Below are 17,966 nucleotides of genomic sequence, written 5' to 3'. Positions count from 1 at the left end.
CTGTATAGACGCTTGTTTAGTGGTATGCAAATCATATTTGCCAGAGGTAAAATTAACATTTTTAATTAAAATATTAGCACCAAACAAACACAGAAAAACACACTAATGATTAAATCATCTTGATGGAACCTCATAGTGGAAAATGAGGAAGATTTCTCATAATTCTTTGCATGAAAAGATGCTGCATAGATCATCCTTTCATGCGTTTTCATAAGGTTTTTAATCTTCAAATTTGCGAATAGCGTAGCTGAAGTTTCAAATTCAAATACAATCATTTTAAGACTATTGAAATTCCCAAACTGCAAATAGCTCTTTTTTCACACCTTGTGCAAATAAAATATCTGTATAGCTGCTTTTATTTATGTTTACTTAATTTACAACTCTTAATATTTAGGAAAAAAAATGATAATTGAATGTTAAATTTGGCATTTGTGATCAAATGTTTAATTATATCTAAAAATCTAACATCTCTGACTTTCTCAGCAGGTATCAGATATTAGGAGGCCCTGAGACACAGAACAGCTGGAGCTTTCTGCACTTCGTTTTAATGCTACTATAGCGCCCTCTAATGGGTATCTAAGCAAACCTCAAGTAAGAACAAACCATCTGTGATGCAAGGAAAGTAAGGAACAAAACTACAACAAAGCAAATTTATTGCCATTTGCTATAACAAAAGTAAAAGCGATTCTTCAGGTGAATGTTGCATTCAAATGTGTGTGCAGAAAATGATGGGCGTGTGATAATCATAAGCCCACTTTTCCATTGCAACTTTCCAGTGGTGGAAAGTGAGGCCCTTTTAAAATACTGATGATTCATTTTTATTCTTCCGGTCCACACAGGCTGAGCAGCACCTTCTGGTAGTCTCCCTTGGTGTGTTCCTGCAGAACCAAAGCAGGTTAGAGGGGCTGCATGACAGAACAAGGCTTAATGTAAATCAGTAATACGCCAGGGGCAGTCTGTACGCTTCACTTACCAGAACAGTCTTTTGCAGAGACTGTCCAAAGTTGGTCTTGTATTCACAACCGATCTTCTTCAGGTCCACCTCGCAGCGTGACACAATAATTCTGGTCACTATCTTCTCTTTTGCTCCTTTACTCTGAGCAGACAAGCATAAGTCAGCACTTACTTTAGTTGTACATGCTCTAAACTTAACTAAAGCAGCTGATGCAACACCATTGTAAGATGACTTTTGCCAACTTTGGATTCTGTGCTCCTGCAGCAAAATTGCACTTTCACAAGCCGATGTACTTCTTACATCTGTTCCCCCCCAAAAAAACAAAAAAAACCCCAAAAACAACAGTCTGGCCCTCAAAATAGCCACATTTCAACATGAAGAACGAGAGCAGCACTGTAACTACCTTCATGGCTTCATTCAGTCTTTTGGCGAAGAACAGCTGTTTGTTTTCAAAGCACTGAGCTGGAAAAAGAAGAACAGAATGAATATCCACAATACAACTTGGATTCAACAGATCATTTTCTTTTGTAATTTTGTGATTTATTAAACGAAATTAAACAAAAATTGGCCTACGGGGTGAATATTTACCTTAGATATTGAATAAATAGGGTCAAGTAGTAAATTGCATTATTAATATGAATTACTGATCAAATACATGTGTACCTAGCACCAGAAAGGACTTCTGCAAGTCTCCTTTAACTTCCTTCACAATGCTCTCCTGCATGTCGTAGGGGCTGTAACTCTTGTACCTCTGAAACACTAGCAAGCAGAGAAAACTGATTAACTGACTGTTAATGGGTACATTTTACAAATTGTTAATAAAAAATACTTTTGTAACAGTGATACCAAAACAAAATAGGCTGTCTGTCTGTCTTTCTTACCTTTTTGCAGGTGGGGTACACTTCTCTCACTCATGATGGAAATCCACGTCGCCACATCAGTTCCTTTTATTTTTACACCAGCGTCATAGAGAGCCTGAGTTGAATGAACAAAATACTAATGAACACGTCCCTACATGACCCTTCGTGACATAAAGGCGTTGTAACTCCTTTTAAATATGAAACCCAAATTAAGTGTTATTATCCAAGTCTGTAATGAAAATTCAGTTGCACTCAGTTTTACAAAATTATCCAGGATTTTTAAACTTGTTCAGACATTAAACTGTTTTCAGTGACTTTCAGTGAAGTGAAATGGCGTACGTATGACATTGGTTAAAATTAGACTTACTATTATAGTCTTGAACTTGTGAAGTAAATTAATTGTTGATGTTTAAGCAGCTTCTTTTTGAAATACCAAACAAATAGTGATCTTAAAAAGAGGTGAACACCAATGAATAAACCGGACAACTTACTCTGGCATCTTCATCAATCTTTTCATAGTCTACAATAGCAGATGGTTCGGCTCTTTTGGTCTGCACAGACATAAGACACGACTCAGGTCAGTTTCAACTGTATGTATAGTGACATGAATCATAAAGACGGGCATTAACAAATCTTACCTCCACCAGAGCCAAGAGCAGCTTAGCAAAGTTCCCAGAAGTGTCACCTTTAACGTCTTTCTGCAGGTCCGTCTTGAACACTGTGGAAAATAATATTTTCAGTTTAGGCATTTAGCTCTTTCTGCATAACCAGAGTAACCACATTGCTGTTCAAGGGTTCTGGTTCAGGAATGTTTAAGACAGGACAAAAGGCTTTTGATGGACAGAGTGCCTAGGTTGCACAATAGCCTCATAGTGCATGGAAAGCAGACAGCACAACAATAGTGGGGTGAGGCATTATACATTACTAAGTATTTCCAGCCTTTTATGTCAATGTATGGGATGTTTTAGACTTACGCTCCTTGTAGACCTTCTTGATGTCTACCAGCTCTTCGTTGCTGCGTGAGCACAAAATCTCAATCAGCGTTTCTTCATCTGTTCCTAAGCCCTGAGAGAGAAAAAAGACTATTACTTTTTTAATACATGGATCTTTTAGGATATACACAATTAAAATTTAGATCAGGCAGTAGCAAAGAGCAAGTTCAGTCATTTCTCCAGTAGAGGGCAGTGTAAGACTTCAATTGAATCTACTGATGCCGAGTACAACTAATACGATCCACGTCCTTTACCTTGATAGATCCTCTGATCTCTGAGGCATCGTACTGGGACGTGCTCTTCATCAGTCCAAGTATCACTGCTTCCAGAGAGCCAGACAGCGCACCCTTCAGGGCTGTGATCATGTCCTAAAAAAACACAACAGTGTTACCTGAATGTACTGAAAGTGTCTCTTACTGTTAGAGCCACCACATAATCAGAGCTGGGAAGAATTTGGGATTTTTCTGTCAAGGCTCACCGTACCTTCTTTGCCCTCCGTTCATATGCAAAAGCAATCTCTCTCCTTTGTGCGTAGGTCCGCTTTGTTAGGACATCAATGATGGTTTGTTCATCCACTCCTGATGTTAGAATAAAAAAAGACACATAGAATACACATATCAAGTTAGACAAAATTGACTCAGTCCCAGTCAACATGTGTGTTAAATCTGGAATTGGCAAATTAATTCTAAAATTATGGCTCAAAACCTATTTTGAGGTCACAATGACCTTTGAGTCAAAAGTGTCACCAATTCATTGTCCGACCAACTGGGAAATATGGTCACAATCTCCCCTTCTGTTCCCGAGTTATGGTGTTGAATAATTAACAAAAAAAAATGTTTTTTTCAGGACATTATGGTGTCACAGTGAAGCTGACCTTTGACCTTTAAAAAATGTCATCACTTGCATTGCTGTATGCCATCTGTGTGATATTTTGTTATAATTACAGATTCTTAAGTTATGACCAGAAATGTGTTTGTCAAGGTCATTTTGAGTCCACAGTGACATTTGACCTTTGAGTAAAATATGTCACCAATTCATTGTTCAGTTGATTGTGAAATATGGTCACAGAAATTATTGCCAAGAATGTGTTTTGTAAGGTCAGTGACCTGTGACCTTTGCCCACCAAATTCTAATCATTTCATTTGTGCCAAGCTTAAAAAAGTTATACTGAGGCATTCCTGTGATATCATGTTCACAATAATGGGACAACCCAAAAACATAATGCCTCCGGCCGCCAACGTGAAGACATAAAAATTTAATTTTCATCCAAAAGTGATGCATGACATGGAAAGTATATTTAATCAAGACCTGCTCTTATGTACAATTTTGAGGTACAATATTTAATATTATATTCTATATTTCTATTTTCTGCTACTTTATACTTCCACTCCTCTACATTTCAGAGGCAAGTATTCTACTAATATATTGTTTTTACTCCATTACATTTGTGTGACAGCTGTAGTTACTTTGTAGATTCAGATTCAGAACAAATTGCTTATAATGTATTACAATAGATTAAGCAACCTGTCAGGATATTAATTGGTGCAAATTAGCGCTACCTTTTCTGCAACACCAAAGTAATTTACACATAAATGCATCAATAATTATGCTCCAGTAATAATAATTGGTCATTCTGCATAATGAGTCATTTTACTTTTGGTACTTTAAGTATATTTTAATGCTAATACTTTATCCACCACTGCATGACATTGTGTCAGGACTGTCCCGAGAACACAACTGACAGAGTTTTTGGCTTAAATTCTGACTTTATATTTGTATATATATATATATATATATTGGAGGATTAATCTGTAATAATCTATGATAACTTTTATAACATTTCACCTTTGGTGCCAAAGAAAATTTATTAATTTGCTGATCTAGTAACTAAGTAAACAATGAGATTCAAATCTTACAGAAAGAATTTGAGTAAAGAGATGATCTCACTCTTACTCAGCTGTGTGGGCTAAAAATGGTGGAGGCCAACAAATGTCATACAGCAGATCTGGAATAATTTGAACATTTAATGTTTAAGGATTTAGCTTTAATTAGTCTTCAAGTGTATTTTGAAGAATAAACATAGTTATAAGCGTGCCTGGCAGCAAAGTTGGCTTGCTTTAACACATGACGTGGTCAAAAGGTATTTTCCCCTCCTTATACAATCATAAGTAAAGAAACATCACTCCACACAGAACATATTATTCATTATAACAAAATGGTGGACTGCTGAAGAGTTAGCGGTCAGACTGTTGCCAGTAGCTCTCAGTCAGTGGCCAGAACAGCAGCTCTGCCAGCACTGAGGTACAGACTTGGAGGTATTCCCAGTATGGACAAAACATTTTAAGCCAGGATGCTGACTCACAAATACCAGCCACGCATCTGTAGAGAGAAGTTGCAGAACCAAGCAATGTTTTTTTTGAGTAACTTGTACAGTCCTGTATATCTTGCCTTTGGTTTTGATAGCAGTTTCTATTCTGGCAGCATCTCTGTCAGGGTCGAAGTCCGCAGCAGGTACCACAGTGGGGTATTTGGGTTCACAGGACTGAGGAGTCAAAGCAAGTTAGAGATAGAACTGATGCAACTTAAAATAAACAGTATACAGTGTATCTGGTGTAAATAATGTAATGCGTGAGAAAGAAGAAAAGAATATATTACCCCAACATTGAGAGACAGCTGCCCCAGAAACTCTGACACCAAAGCCATTTTGACTGTCCTGGAAAAGTGTCAACAATTTACAGTCTTGTAATCAAATCTCACTGTTATCCTATTACTTACTTGAGTCTGAGCTTAACAATGCAACAGGTCATGTTTGTTGTGTCTCATGATATAATCACTTGAGCCTACAGAGAAATGTCTTCTAAACAGAGGCAGAGAAACTTAATTCATTTAAGCTGGGGCTTTAGGTAAAAAAAAAAAAAAAATCAAATCACTGCAAGAGACTTGATCCATTTTCACCAATAGTTGCTTCTCTGGCTTCATTGTTTTAAAACATTTGCATTAGTTTCTTGTAAAATGGTTAAAGACCAGTGACAATCCAGTAACCCTTTTAAATCCTTGTTCAGTATGACACATCCTTAACAGCAACCCCAAAGAGACACACCCTGGAAAATGCTACTGTACACCAGTCTGGTCCGACAACTGAATATTTCACATGTACACAACAAAAAAAAAAAGAAAAACAGGTTAAAGAGCTCACACTGCAGAGCAGGAACTAATTTGTATTTAACCAAAACTCAAGGAAAGAAAGTAACAAAACATTTGCACAAACTGAATGGAAATAGTCTGAAAATCACTTGTCATGACTCAAGCCTGCCTTAAACCCTACAGTGTAGAAGTTAATCCCAAATACAGATTCAATTATTCCACATTAAAATGTATAAAGACAACAGAACTTACCTAATTTGCTAAACTTGAGATGATGCAGAGATTTGTCCAGGCGATGTTTAGGTAGAATGGGTGTGAAGTTTTAACTTTTCTGACACAGAAAAAGGCTTCCCCTTTCACCTCCCCTGACTCACATTCCCTCCCCTTTCCATGCACTCATGACTCCACCCTAGTCCACAAGAAGTAACTGGAAGCTCAAGCAAGGCAGCTCAAAGTTTTAAAGTTTTGTAAAAGTTTTCCAACACAGAAGTTAACTTCACAAAGTCCAGACAAGAAACCATTATAAATGTGTGCATTACAGACAATAACCATATTCCGTTAAGTATTCTTACTTAAAGTTTATTGTTGATCTGTTAGTACAAAACCTTACCATTTGCAAAATACAAACAAAAATATCTCTAAACAAAATAAAAATATAAAAAAGGTTTAGATTCTATAAAGTGCCTCTATATTCACATTTATATTTAAGGTCATAACATAGTTCTAGTATGAAATCATAAGACATTGTCAGTGCTTCCTTTTCTTTTCCTTTCCTTTCCTTTCCTTAGCAGTACAGATCCAGCTCCTCTTCTGACTCACCTAATCTATGATATGAAATGATAGGAATGACATGATATTTGACATGAGCTATTAAATGGATTTCTGAATTAGCTTTTTAATATACTTGTTACGCTTGGCTGCACGTTTCTTTTTTTTCCTCTTCGCGTTTCCTACGGCATTCAAATTGTTCTTTGACTGCCCACTTCCGTGGTTGTTGGACTGCAATGACCCCTCTTGCACTGTCTGCTGGGATAAAAGGAAGGTAAAAAGTAAATAATTCAAGTAGCATCATACATTTATCTCAAACAATGTTTTTAAAATGTCACTCTCAGAAGTACAAACATTAGTGGGGCAAATGTTGGCAATCCAAATGAAATTGTTTTCCTTTGTGGTTTCACAAGTTGAAATATCTTTGCTATGTGGAATTTCAGACAGGCATCTCATGAATGTCTCAGAGTCTTCACCAGAGGTTAGCAACATTTTCAATTAAAAGCCAAATTTGGCCCAAAAAAAAACAAAACAAAACAAAACAATTTCTCTGGAGTCGCAAAACATATTTGAGCCTTATGTAATAGTTTATCGTCACATTGCTTGCTTCATATACTGGTAAGCTAGCAGTGTTGGTGTTGAAAGCAAATACATCTTGGCATCTATTGCTAGCCTAGATAGAGATACTCAATAGCCACCAATACTGGCATTCAGCAAAAACAGGGGGAAAGGCACCAGGACAGGACATAAGGTATGATATGAATATGAAATATGAAAAAATATGATATGAAACATTTAAAAAAAAATTTTATTATTCTTTGTGTAAAGGCTAGACATTTTTACAATCGGAGAATGTAAAAATAACTTCAGAAAAAAATAAAATCAATGAAAACTGTTTCATTTCCATATCCTTTTTTTTTTTGTCAAAGCCACAGGGAGCCACTGGAGAGGTGCTAAAGAGCCGGATGTGGCTCTCCAGAGCTGCAGGTTGCTACCCCTGGTCTACGCCAATAAGCCTGCCAAGCTGTTGCAGATATTGCTATGCTCTCCATTGTCCCTGTTGTTAGTTTTGGGCTTGTGCATGTAAACTATGCAGGGACTTGCTGGTTCAGCCTGTCTGATAAGAAAAGGACCTAGGGCTTTGCGCTCACCACAACTTTGTAGGAGACTGCATTTTATTTATCTTTAGCCCTGTGTGTGTGTGTGTGTCTTTCTAATGAAGGGTGTGGACTTTCTAGACATTACCCAATAAACACTTCCTAATAGTTCCAACAACCTTTTATGTCATTGACATTATTTGTACAACCATGACAGCCATTGTTGTCACACTTATTCACATTGCATATATCAACGCAGTAACTATGATGACATGAAACAAGCACACACCTTTGGTGGGAAGGTGCATGGGATACGGCCGTGTTTCAGGTGGAAGGGCAGAAACACAGCTGGATCAACAGGTATCCAGGGCACGAGGCCGGAGGCCGGCGGCTGTGGCACAGAGCTGTGGAACTCCTGCAGGTTGTATGCACCCCGACTCAGATACTTCCCATTAGCTGCTTTTAATAAGGTCACAAATGGTTCCCCCGCCTTGTGCGCAATCAGGTACTGTCCTTCCCCTAGCCTAGAAAACCAAATTAAGTCATCAAGGGCGTGTTAAAGTCAAAAACCCACACACTGAAACATGTTGTAGCATTTTTTAGAGATTTCTTGTTTCCTGCCAAAAGACTGGAATGGAGGTGTACAGAGCCTTAAGAAAGCAGAAGGTGACACATCTATTGTGTGTCGCTGAGTAATCTATTGTGTAACCTTCCAACACAAACATGAAGACACAGTAACGTCATATTTTAGCCCCCCGGCTGTCAGACCTGACTGAACAATAATTTCATCATCTTCAACAGAGCGTGAAGACAGATGTGCTCAGACAACTCATGTACAGATGTTGTCTAACTAAACAAGAGTTTAAGACAAAGACCCAACCCTTCTCAAACCACATTTATACACATGGATTATTTTTTTATTTTTACAGTTTTTAAGACATAAAACACACAAAAAAACTGTTGCATTAAATCAAAAGATGTAAAGCCAGCCCAGACTAACATTCTCTCTACAAGATAATACATTTGCAGAATAAGGGGATCAGATCCTGCCAAGAGCTCAACACTAATAATCTCCAAACAGAACGAAGACAATGAATATCTTTAACAACTTACCCAGTTAGTTTTTTCAGTAGGTGGTGCAGTATATTCAGTGACTTGGATGGCCTGTGTATGGAAAAGAAACATCACCAAGTTACAGCTTGTCTTCTTTTGTAGGGATCTAAATTTCAACACTAATTCTGATGACAAAACCAGAGGTGACGATAACAACCATTGATGACAAGGCTTGGATTAATGATAAAATGATTGAATCTCTACATGACAGCCTCTTAAGCAACATAATCATACAGGGGCGATTGGGTTAATCCTAATCATCTGCACATATCTGTTGTAACGACACTCACTTGAACCCACAGGAGATGTTCTGTTTCCAGTCGTCAGGCAGCTTTCTCAACAGAGCTACTTTTGATGTGTGTGCATTGATGTGAGCTACAGAGACAGAAAAGGGAGAGCAAGAGATACACTGAGAAAAGAACAAGAGCTAATGAGCGTGCACATCAAGAGCTTCACTTCATCATCAATGCCATTCCTAGTGCTTACAAAGTAATTAGTCTGTGATGATTTGCCAGCGTTGTTACAAGCTTGAGTGGGTGGTAAGAAATGCTTGTTGGTCCTGTCTCCTTTTTCTGCCTCCCACTCCAGCTTGTAATGCCTGCTTATTTCAACTGGGCCTTCCTTCAATTATGGGCTGTTTCAGAGCCTGCAACCACAGCCATAAATACACAGTTGGGAATGCCACATGATAAACCACATGATGAACTACGAAGCACTAAACAAAGAAGGAAGTCTGTTATCAGCTGTGGCTGTTGCAGAATGCCATTAATAATGTAAGATATTCCATATTGTTTTGTTAAAGCTTGAATGTTATCACTGTTGTCTTACTGGCCATTCATGTAATGTAAGAGATTTTGAAATTTTTTTTATAATGAAAGTATAAACTGAAACATTCTCTTTAAACAAAATATAGTGTCTCAGATGACTAATACAGGGTTATATCCACTTTTTGGCAAAACTATTTATAGCAGAAAAGCTGATTATACGGAACCAGTATAGAAGCTTGTTGGAGTGACAGTAATGCTGAAGATCCTACTCAGTACGTCAACTATGCTAACAGACTAGAAGGGGGTACAATTTAGAGACTGTTTTTTGCAAAAGGTCAACGATAAACGAAAAAGAATTCCTTATGCTGGGTAGATAATGACGTACATTCCCAGCCAACACCTACACAAGTCAACAAATCAATGAACCTAATACAGAAAAAGGATGGAGTCTCTCGCTAAATCTTGAGCTAAAGGTAAGTAGCACACGTAAGTCGACAATATGCATTAGGGGAATTTAACTAAAGCTTCAAAACAACATTTAGCTGAGCTCTGCACACTGCATTCTTTGTAATTCCCCACAATCAAGTGTGGCTGTAGTTATGGCAACAAAGTAAACTCAATCACTACACAGTCACAGCAGGATGGTGAGTCATCTAAAGACTATTCCATTGGTTTGTGGGAGGGTCTGCAATGTGGACTCACTAAACCCTGTGAGGAAATGAAAAGAGAAACTTCTCCTGTTTTATCCACATAAATGTTACTTTGACTACTTTCTTGGCAGTTATGTAGAAAAATTAAAGACTAAAAGGGATACTCCATATTACACAAGGGCTGAGAGAAATTTGGGAACATTTCTGTCTTGATTTTCACTAAATTTAGAAAGAGTGGAGTTGCAGGTAAAAGTTATAAAAGTTTTACCTTTGTAGCATACAGTGCTGGAGTGCAGCAATGTCTCCGTCCACAGCTGGCAAGCCTCACTGCTGCTTAGACACTCAACACCATAACTCAACTGATACTCCAGCTTGGGCAAGACATGTACTGGCACAAACTATTGGGGCAGGGGAAAAAAAGACAGAAGTAGGACTGCTGCATATACTCATTTTATACTTAATATGTGAAATGAATTCTGGAGGATGTGTATAAACTAACATGAATACCTGGTTTCCGATGCCGTCTACTTTTTTGGTATGGGTCAGTGAGATAGAGCTGCGCACCATGAGCAGCAAGTCTTGCAGGCTGTAGAGTTTGTAGAGCAGGTTGCCTTTCTCTGGAGCCTTGTAATCTTGCTCATCTTCCGCACCAGCCTGCAGGTCTTCTGACAGTATTTCTGTGTCGGGGGTACGTTACAGTACGTTAAATAACATACTGTATGTTAATTAAGCACACAGACACAAATCCACAGAATAGAAATCAATTTGACACTAACTTTTGTGCTCTGTAGAAGCAATGTTGCACACTGGGACAGATCCTTGAGGAGCAGCACAGTTCTCTTCATTCTGGTTTCTCTCTAAATATGAGGACACACAGGGCTTAACCAGAGACACTGAATGGGAGTGAACTGAGGGTCCCACACATTTGATGGGTGAGTTTGTCCCCTGGGATATGATGGAGCATTTGGCTGTGTCATTGGCAGAGAACATGGCTGTCTGCATACGCAGAATCTCACTCAGCTGGTCTCCAGGTACCTTTAGTCTTTTGGATTGTCGCCTCTGCCTTGAAACTTTTTCAGGGGAAGATGACTCTGAATTTACAGGTACAGACTCAGAGACAGGAGTCATCAGCGGGTCTACAGAACATGGTGTGTTTTGAAGCGTAGGTTGTTTTGCAGGTGTTGTAGCCATAACCACAGAGTCATCAATGACCAACTTCTCATCATCCGAGTCTCCTATAAAAGCTAGGTCTTTGTCACTTTCCTGAGCAGAGTCCAGTCTCCTTTGTTCAGTTTCTGGTTCAGTGGTCTCACTCACAGCTGGCTGAGTTGTCTCATTTGTTATGGGATCATCCATATCTGTCAATGAGAGGTTCTTCTCTTCTTGTGAAGTGCTGCTGTTTCCAAGATGCTCACTGGATCTTTTATTCTTATCTAAAGGCGGGAAACTTGTAGCTTTTTTACTTTTAACACATGCATCCTGCTCATTCTGCATCTTGGCGGTTTTATGGGGTGTCATCTCTCCGAATGTCTCCAGGTCAGTGAGGTCCACCTCAAAGTCAAGACCGTTGTTTTCAAAAGACACTAAATTTCTTTTTGAGCTCTCCTGAATTAGAAACAGAAAACAAAGAATCATTGTTCTGACAAATTAAGGCCATGTACATGATGCCATGTATAGGACCACATGTGCGTCAACATACCGGTGAGAGTTGCTCCTCATTCACTGGAAGCTCTGTCATTACATGGAACACATTTTTACTCCCATTCTTCATGATGGAAAGCTTCAAACTTTCCTCATGATAGATATGACTCCTCTCTCTCACTGTCATTTCAGTCTTCAGAAGTGGTGAGTCTATGTATACAGTCCTCTTCTGACTACTGCCTGTAATTAAAAGGTGAGAAACAGTGGCCCCATGAGGCCATTACACACTATTATTTCAATTTCGGAAACGTGTCATAGCCCTTTCTTATATCATTGCTATTTAGCAACTCCTAGTGTATGCTTCTGTTTTTATAAATTACTATACATAATATTCTTTAACATTAATGAAGCCAGGTAAATCTCCGGGGTCATTATGTAACTTTGGTGCATTAGAACATAGGTTTTGTAGTTTTTTGTTGCCAAGATATAGGTTACTGTATGTGTATTATTCAGAACACAAATATTTATTCTAATATCTGGCTTTGACAGGATAAAATAGGATGATTATTTGGGGACATGTTTGCCATGATTTGGAAGCAACGCCTAAATTGGCCCTAATCAAACGTCCACCAGAACAGCCAATGTGGCTGAATTAAAATGCTGTACCTTTTCCTGGGTTTAATTTGACACAAACAGGTAGTTCCCATTGCTCTCCAAAGTCAGGACCATGGTTGTCCAGCAGCCTGACCAGGGCATCTCGAGTCAGACACACGTGAGGCTCGTAACGAGCACACAAGCTCTCTGCATTACTGTCACAGCTGACTGGCTGTGGAGAAAATAAGACTAGGTCACACTACAAGAACATCTACTGTACACAACCTTCTACAATAAATTGGATTTAGTGGACAGTACAGTGTGTGACCTGCCATTTTTCAGAAACACAATTAGCACTGGTTTTGCTGAGCTAGACATGAACACCCTCTGGTGTCTTTTGTGAAAACTGCAAGAGCTGAAATGGAGTCACAATAGACCTGCGGCCATGAATCCTATTCTGGCAGTAAAAGATCTTTGTGACTTACTTTATTGGAATAATTAAAAAAGTGAGACAATTGCTTACAGCATGCATGTCCTTAGCTTTTTTAGCTGGAGGATTCTCTGATGAAACAGTCTGATAATCCGATGCAAGCTGTGCGTCAGCAGGCACCATCTTGTGGTGTGCAATATCCACATTGCCCTGGAGAAATAAAGGATACAAATATGGAAATAAAGGAAGTGAATCAACACCAAATGGCTGATTCTGCAATTAACACTTCAATTTGAAAGGTTGAACAGAAAAGTGGACAATGGCATTCATGAACAACCTAAATATACGCAGTGATAATCCTACACATCTGGTACTGGAACATGCTCACGTGTGATAGTAGCATTTCAAAGGTACATTACCATGATTAGCAGCTGTTTTTCAAAGGTCAGCTTCAGACCTGGGTTGAATGTGCCCCCTGTCAAACTAGTCATCTCATGGATCTGGTAAACCTGAGGAATTGTCTTAATGCACTCCAAACAGGCCCTGAAGAAATCCTGAAAAACAAACCAGGGCTCTGTGTGTAATACTTATAAACACACATCTAACAGAGCTGATGACAAGTGCAATCCTTGTAGTACCAGTACCTCTGTATATTGCATAGCTCCTGGTGATATGAAGTTGTAGTCCTCAGCACATATTTTGGCCACATCTTGCAGGTACCGCATGAAGTGCATCACTTCATTGTTAACTTGCTCCTTTAATCTCTAAAATATGAGAGCAGATTATTTGAAGAAGCAACACAAGGACTGGCAGAATTAAAATACCATCAAGGAGAGAATGTTAGTACCTGTGGAAGAGAACTTTTTTTCTTACTCCTCAAAATGTCAAGATATGTCTTCTGCTCTTTGCTGGACAGGCCTGACATACAGGGGAAGGGCAGTCTGGGTTCAGGATAAGGAGCATCTGCCTCTTTCTCAACTTGCTTGAGCTTTTTTCTTGAATTTTTGGTATCCTTAGATTCTTGTGCACCTTCTGCAGCATTGTCTGCACACGGATCATCACTATCACAGCTGTCCCTGCGGGACTCTTCCTTATTGATGCAACTGCTGTCTTTAAACTCTGCGGCTTCTTCTGTGGAGGTGGAGGGAGAGCAAGAGGCTTGTACAGCCCCAGTATCACCCTCCTGTTTTATGTTGGAATTCTCTACAGGACTTCGGGAAGGGAAAAAAATGAGGGCAAAAGAACAAGTCAAATAAACACTCTAGTTACCCTTTAAAAACACAGTAAAAATGCCCCAAAACTGATGTATTTCTTAATATGTTAATTTATTGACATACCTTTGGAGAAAGGCCCACAGTTCTCTGATATTAGGTGCAAGGGAATATTTGTCATAGAGCTCTCTGGTAAAGAAAGGAGCCTCAGGGACAGGAGGGTCCTCCCTTTAATTAAAAGGAGAAAATATATGGTTATTAGAGGACATGTCTTGTACCCATACATTCATAACTGTTTCTGCACTGCCCTTTATTTGTCCTGGGGCCGATTTGCATTTCTTTTGCTATGCAAGATAGGAGTGTTGATAGGTAGGTACCAGGGTGGGAAATTAACTTTTTAAATTGCAAATTCATACCATCCACCAGCCACCGACAGATAAATGTTCAAATTCACCAACCATTAATAGTTAATCATTCATTTGTGTCTTATTATTTTATTTTACTAATATTCAGCTGGTGCTAATTCCCCACCACATAGGGCAGTGATTCACAATCTTTCTCCACAAGAAAGCACTTTTCTATCATTGAGGCAACAGATATTTTATGGATATCTAATATTATACTGAATGAATAACAATACCAGTACAGAAAAACTGATGAACTGTACGATGAACCCAAATAGTAAACACAATAACTGCAGGAAGCAATTTTGATTAATTTTGAGCAGATTATTTCATGATATTTTTAGAAACTTTGATATCCAATTATTTGTCTGTATTATGTTTTGTTTTTTGGGAGAATACAAAGCTAAATAAATACAATTACAGAATCTTGTCCCTTGCAAATATTTATTTTTTACAGATCTCCAGCTGACCTTGAGTCTGTCCAGAATCACACACTAATGTATGCCAGTAAGCTTTCAGCATTCAGCCTACGAGCCTTTGAGGCCAGAACCCTGCTCACAGCACTAGACTACAACTATCATAAGGACTGACGAAGCCTGATGGAAGCAAACAGTGAGTTTGATTCTTTCAGGCCATATTAATATGTTTATTGCACAAACCAATTTAGAGAGAGACCTGAAGAGGGGAGAAGCGTTGATGGGGGAGAGTACTGCCAGGAGGAGATGAATGGAGAGTGGAGAAGAGTCTTCTCCACTCTCCAGTCATCTCTCTTTTCCTCAGCTCATTCCATGGTAACATAAAGACGGATGATTATACACTAATGAAAACATACCTATGAATATTATATTACAGTTCTACCAATAGATCCACCTAATTGTTACACACTGGACCTTTAACGCAGATAGAAACTATGATTTCTTTCCTCCATCCCTGTTTGCTAAAGAACTAGTCCACACCACAGTATCTAAAGTTTTTCTCTAATTATTATCAACAGTGCCACCGTTCCAGATGGACTGATGAGCAGCAATTTCAAACCTGTGCCCACTGTTAATTTATAATCTGTTATAGTTATATAATTATATTACAAAATTTTATTAATATAATTATATAACTATAACAGATTATAAAGTAACATATATTTTATATTTAGTAATATTAATTTATTATTATTATTATTATTATTATTATATAATATAATATTCATTTATATCTGTATTCTACATGTCATTTTCTGCATTGCTTTTCCAGTAAGGCCGGTGGACTGGCTTGAGTTAAACTGCAATACCATTATGGTGAGAATTACTTGAATCTCAATACTAGTAATAACAGCTAGAACTTAAATCTTTGATTGTGGTATTTTATTATTGCTGTAATATTATTATTATTGATCTCAGTGCTAGTATTGCTAGTATCATTAGTTTAGTCATAAACTATATACAGCAGTTAGTTATAAGAAAGTTTTCACTTATCACTGCTGTAACTCCTGTTTGTCACAACCATTTTCAGCAACTCAGTTTCATTACAATACCAACTTTTTAAATCCCTTTTGTGTGTATGGACCTCTGCCTGCATTGCACTGTAAATAACATATTTATACATGATTAATAAAATAGTCGTTTAATGTGGTATTTAATATGGTTGGCTTTCACCAACTCATAATGCTCATCTTTACTAATCATTTTAAAGTAAAAATGATTACAGCATTATTGTTCATGAATAACTCAACTACAAAAACAAATTATATGAGGATATAAACATAAATCAGGTTAAACTAACTGGATTGATCTTCTGTATAACATTAATAATGTTTCAAAAAGTGAAGTGTTTTGATGACCTGGTGATCCACAGAGGGGAGAAAGTATTGAACTGTAGTTTCATTGTCCTCAACCTGGCAAAGACAACTTGGTACAATTTTAAAATGTACCATGCATGTCCTTCCTAAATAGTTTCAAATAGCAAAGTATGTTATATATATAACATTTTTTGTGTTTTGTTGTGTTGTGTTTCATGTTATGTGACAATCAAATCTATCCCACAGCTCTATAGGATGTCTCAATGTAAACGCTGTCCTACTGTGTGTTGTGATAGTGGAGTTAACCAGGCTCACACAACCATGTGTCTGTTGTTACACAGCTTCAAGTCAAGCAACCGAAACACACAACTTCCCGTTTCAACCTTCAAAATACAAGCTGACGTTATCGTAACGTCGTTAAAATCTAACATTATTGTTTAGTTAGTCTGGATATTTAGGAACACTGTTCAAAAACAACGCCACAAATTTCGTACGACTAAAAAAAGCTCGGTGATTTATTATAATTATTATTATTATTATTATTATATGTGGCTTGACTGTCTGCTAGCCACAGTTAGCAGCGCAGTTCTCTCGTTTGGTCTTCCCCGCTACAGACTTGTGTTTTAATCATTAATAACAGCAAAACGAGTAACTAAACAAAAACAAAAAACTATTAATGACACAGCGGCGACGTCTATTATACAAGAAGCTAACATTTGGTTAGCTTAGCGAGGTTATCTGTTAGTCACAACACAACTCTCGGTGGTAGCACTAACTAGCTAATGTCACTAAAGATCTACCACTGTGGCATTCTGCACAAAACACAACGAACATATTACAACATTACCACACTAGCTCCATTATTGTCACTACAGGAGAGGCAGCATCAAATCCGTTAGCATTAGCCTGTTAGCAAACGTTTGACAGGTGACGGTCTTCTTCTTCTTCTTCTGTTGGTTTTATGGCGGCTGGAATCCTGCAAGCGCTGCATTACGGCCAACTGCTGGATTTAATCAGTGTCACAGTGCAAACTGTTTACAGTGTGCACCCAAAGTAATCCCCCTTCATGACCTTGTTCATTTTATAAACCAGACCTAGTCTGAGTCGGTGCAAATCATTCCCTCAATGTCATATATAATTTATAGATATAGATTCAAAAGCACACTTTACAACCAATAAAATGCCCCAAAAATGTTTCTTGGACAGGCATTGTGTTATTAATGTACTGAATTTATATTTGATATATGCCATGATCACAATTGCATTTTCCTATGGCTTAATATTTATCTTACTGTGTAGCTATATGGCCAGGGGTGTTTATATGCTGTAATAGTATGTTGGACTATTATGTTTTCTTCAACAAAGTCTAACTTTGCTCAGATTTTTATTGCCAGTTGAATTGAATTACATAATTTGGAGAACAGTTTCCAGTGGAGTGAGTCTACCAACTCTGATTAAATATTAAAACACTAAGTAGGACGGTTAATAAATTAAAAAAAAATATTGTAAATCAAAAACTAGCAATTTGATTAATTTTGTTACAAGAGA

At 37.9% G+C, this 17,966-nt stretch overlaps 2 protein-coding genes across 3 annotated transcripts; both read right to left on the bottom strand.

The window, feature by feature from the left end:
* Window positions 1-636: 636 nt before the first annotated feature.
* On the bottom strand, window positions 637-6,351 carry LOC127353106 (annexin A2). Its single transcript, XM_051382098.1, has 13 exons — window positions 6,204-6,351; window positions 5,463-5,520; window positions 5,256-5,349; window positions 3,291-3,385; window positions 3,062-3,175; window positions 2,790-2,880; window positions 2,454-2,533; window positions 2,307-2,366; window positions 1,837-1,930; window positions 1,619-1,714; window positions 1,359-1,417; window positions 974-1,096; window positions 637-878 (listed from the first exon to the last, which is right to left on the bottom strand). The coding sequence occupies exons 2-13, from the start codon at window positions 5,508-5,510 to the stop codon at window positions 819-821; spliced, it is 1,014 nt and encodes a 337-aa protein (XP_051238058.1). The 5' UTR covers window positions 5,511-5,520; window positions 6,204-6,351; the 3' UTR covers window positions 637-818.
* Window positions 6,352-6,514: 163 nt separating this feature from the next.
* ice2 (interactor of little elongator complex ELL subunit 2) lies at window positions 6,515-17,429 on the bottom strand. 2 transcript variants are annotated; one of them, XM_051382096.1, is made up of 15 exons: window positions 17,266-17,429; window positions 14,349-14,450; window positions 13,859-14,222; window positions 13,656-13,775; window positions 13,431-13,565; window positions 13,105-13,221; window positions 12,654-12,813; window positions 12,046-12,227; window positions 11,123-11,951; window positions 10,854-11,023; window positions 10,615-10,744; window positions 9,220-9,304; window positions 8,930-8,980; window positions 8,106-8,340; window positions 6,515-6,977 (listed from the first exon to the last, which is right to left on the bottom strand). In XM_051382096.1, the coding sequence occupies exons 1-15, from the start codon at window positions 17,277-17,279 to the stop codon at window positions 6,822-6,824; spliced, it is 2,850 nt and encodes a 949-aa protein (XP_051238056.1). In that variant the 5' UTR covers window positions 17,280-17,429; the 3' UTR covers window positions 6,515-6,821. The 2 variants fall into 2 exon arrangements, with proteins under 2 accessions (XP_051238056.1, XP_051238057.1); XM_051382097.1 differs by having other exon boundaries at window positions 6,515-6,974.
* Between the last annotated feature and the right edge of the window lie 537 nt (window positions 17,430-17,966).

The sequence above is a fragment of the Dicentrarchus labrax genome, unplaced genomic scaffold, assembly GCF_905237075.1.
Source record: "Dicentrarchus labrax unplaced genomic scaffold, dlabrax2021, whole genome shotgun sequence".
Lineage (NCBI taxonomy): Eukaryota > Metazoa > Chordata > Actinopteri > Moronidae > Dicentrarchus > Dicentrarchus labrax.
Note: the sequence above shows the minus strand (reverse complement) of the source record. Positions and strands in the feature narration are given on the sequence as shown.

Excerpts from the sequence above, each read along its gene's own strand:
- LOC127353106 (XM_051382098.1), bottom strand. The coding sequence starts at position 5,510 with ATGGCTTTGGTGTCAGAGTTTCTGGGGCAGCTGTCTCTCAATGTTGGG. Across the intron at positions 1,715-1,836 it reads TGTACCCCACCTGCAAAAAG|TGTTTCAGAGGTACAAGAGT; the intron begins GTAAGAAAGACA and ends TCTGCTTGCTAG. Across the intron at positions 1,418-1,618 it reads GAAGTCCTTTCTGGTGCTAG|CTCAGTGCTTTGAAAACAAA; the intron begins GTACACATGTAT and ends TTCTTTTTCCAG.
- ice2 (XM_051382096.1), bottom strand. Across the intron at positions 13,776-13,858 it reads AAAAAAGTTCTCTTCCACAG|AGATTAAAGGAGCAAGTTAA; the intron begins GTACTAACATTC and ends CTCATATTTTAG. Across the intron at positions 13,566-13,655 it reads GAGCTATGCAATATACAGAG|GATTTCTTCAGGGCCTGTTT; the intron begins GTACTGGTACTA and ends TTTGTTTTTCAG.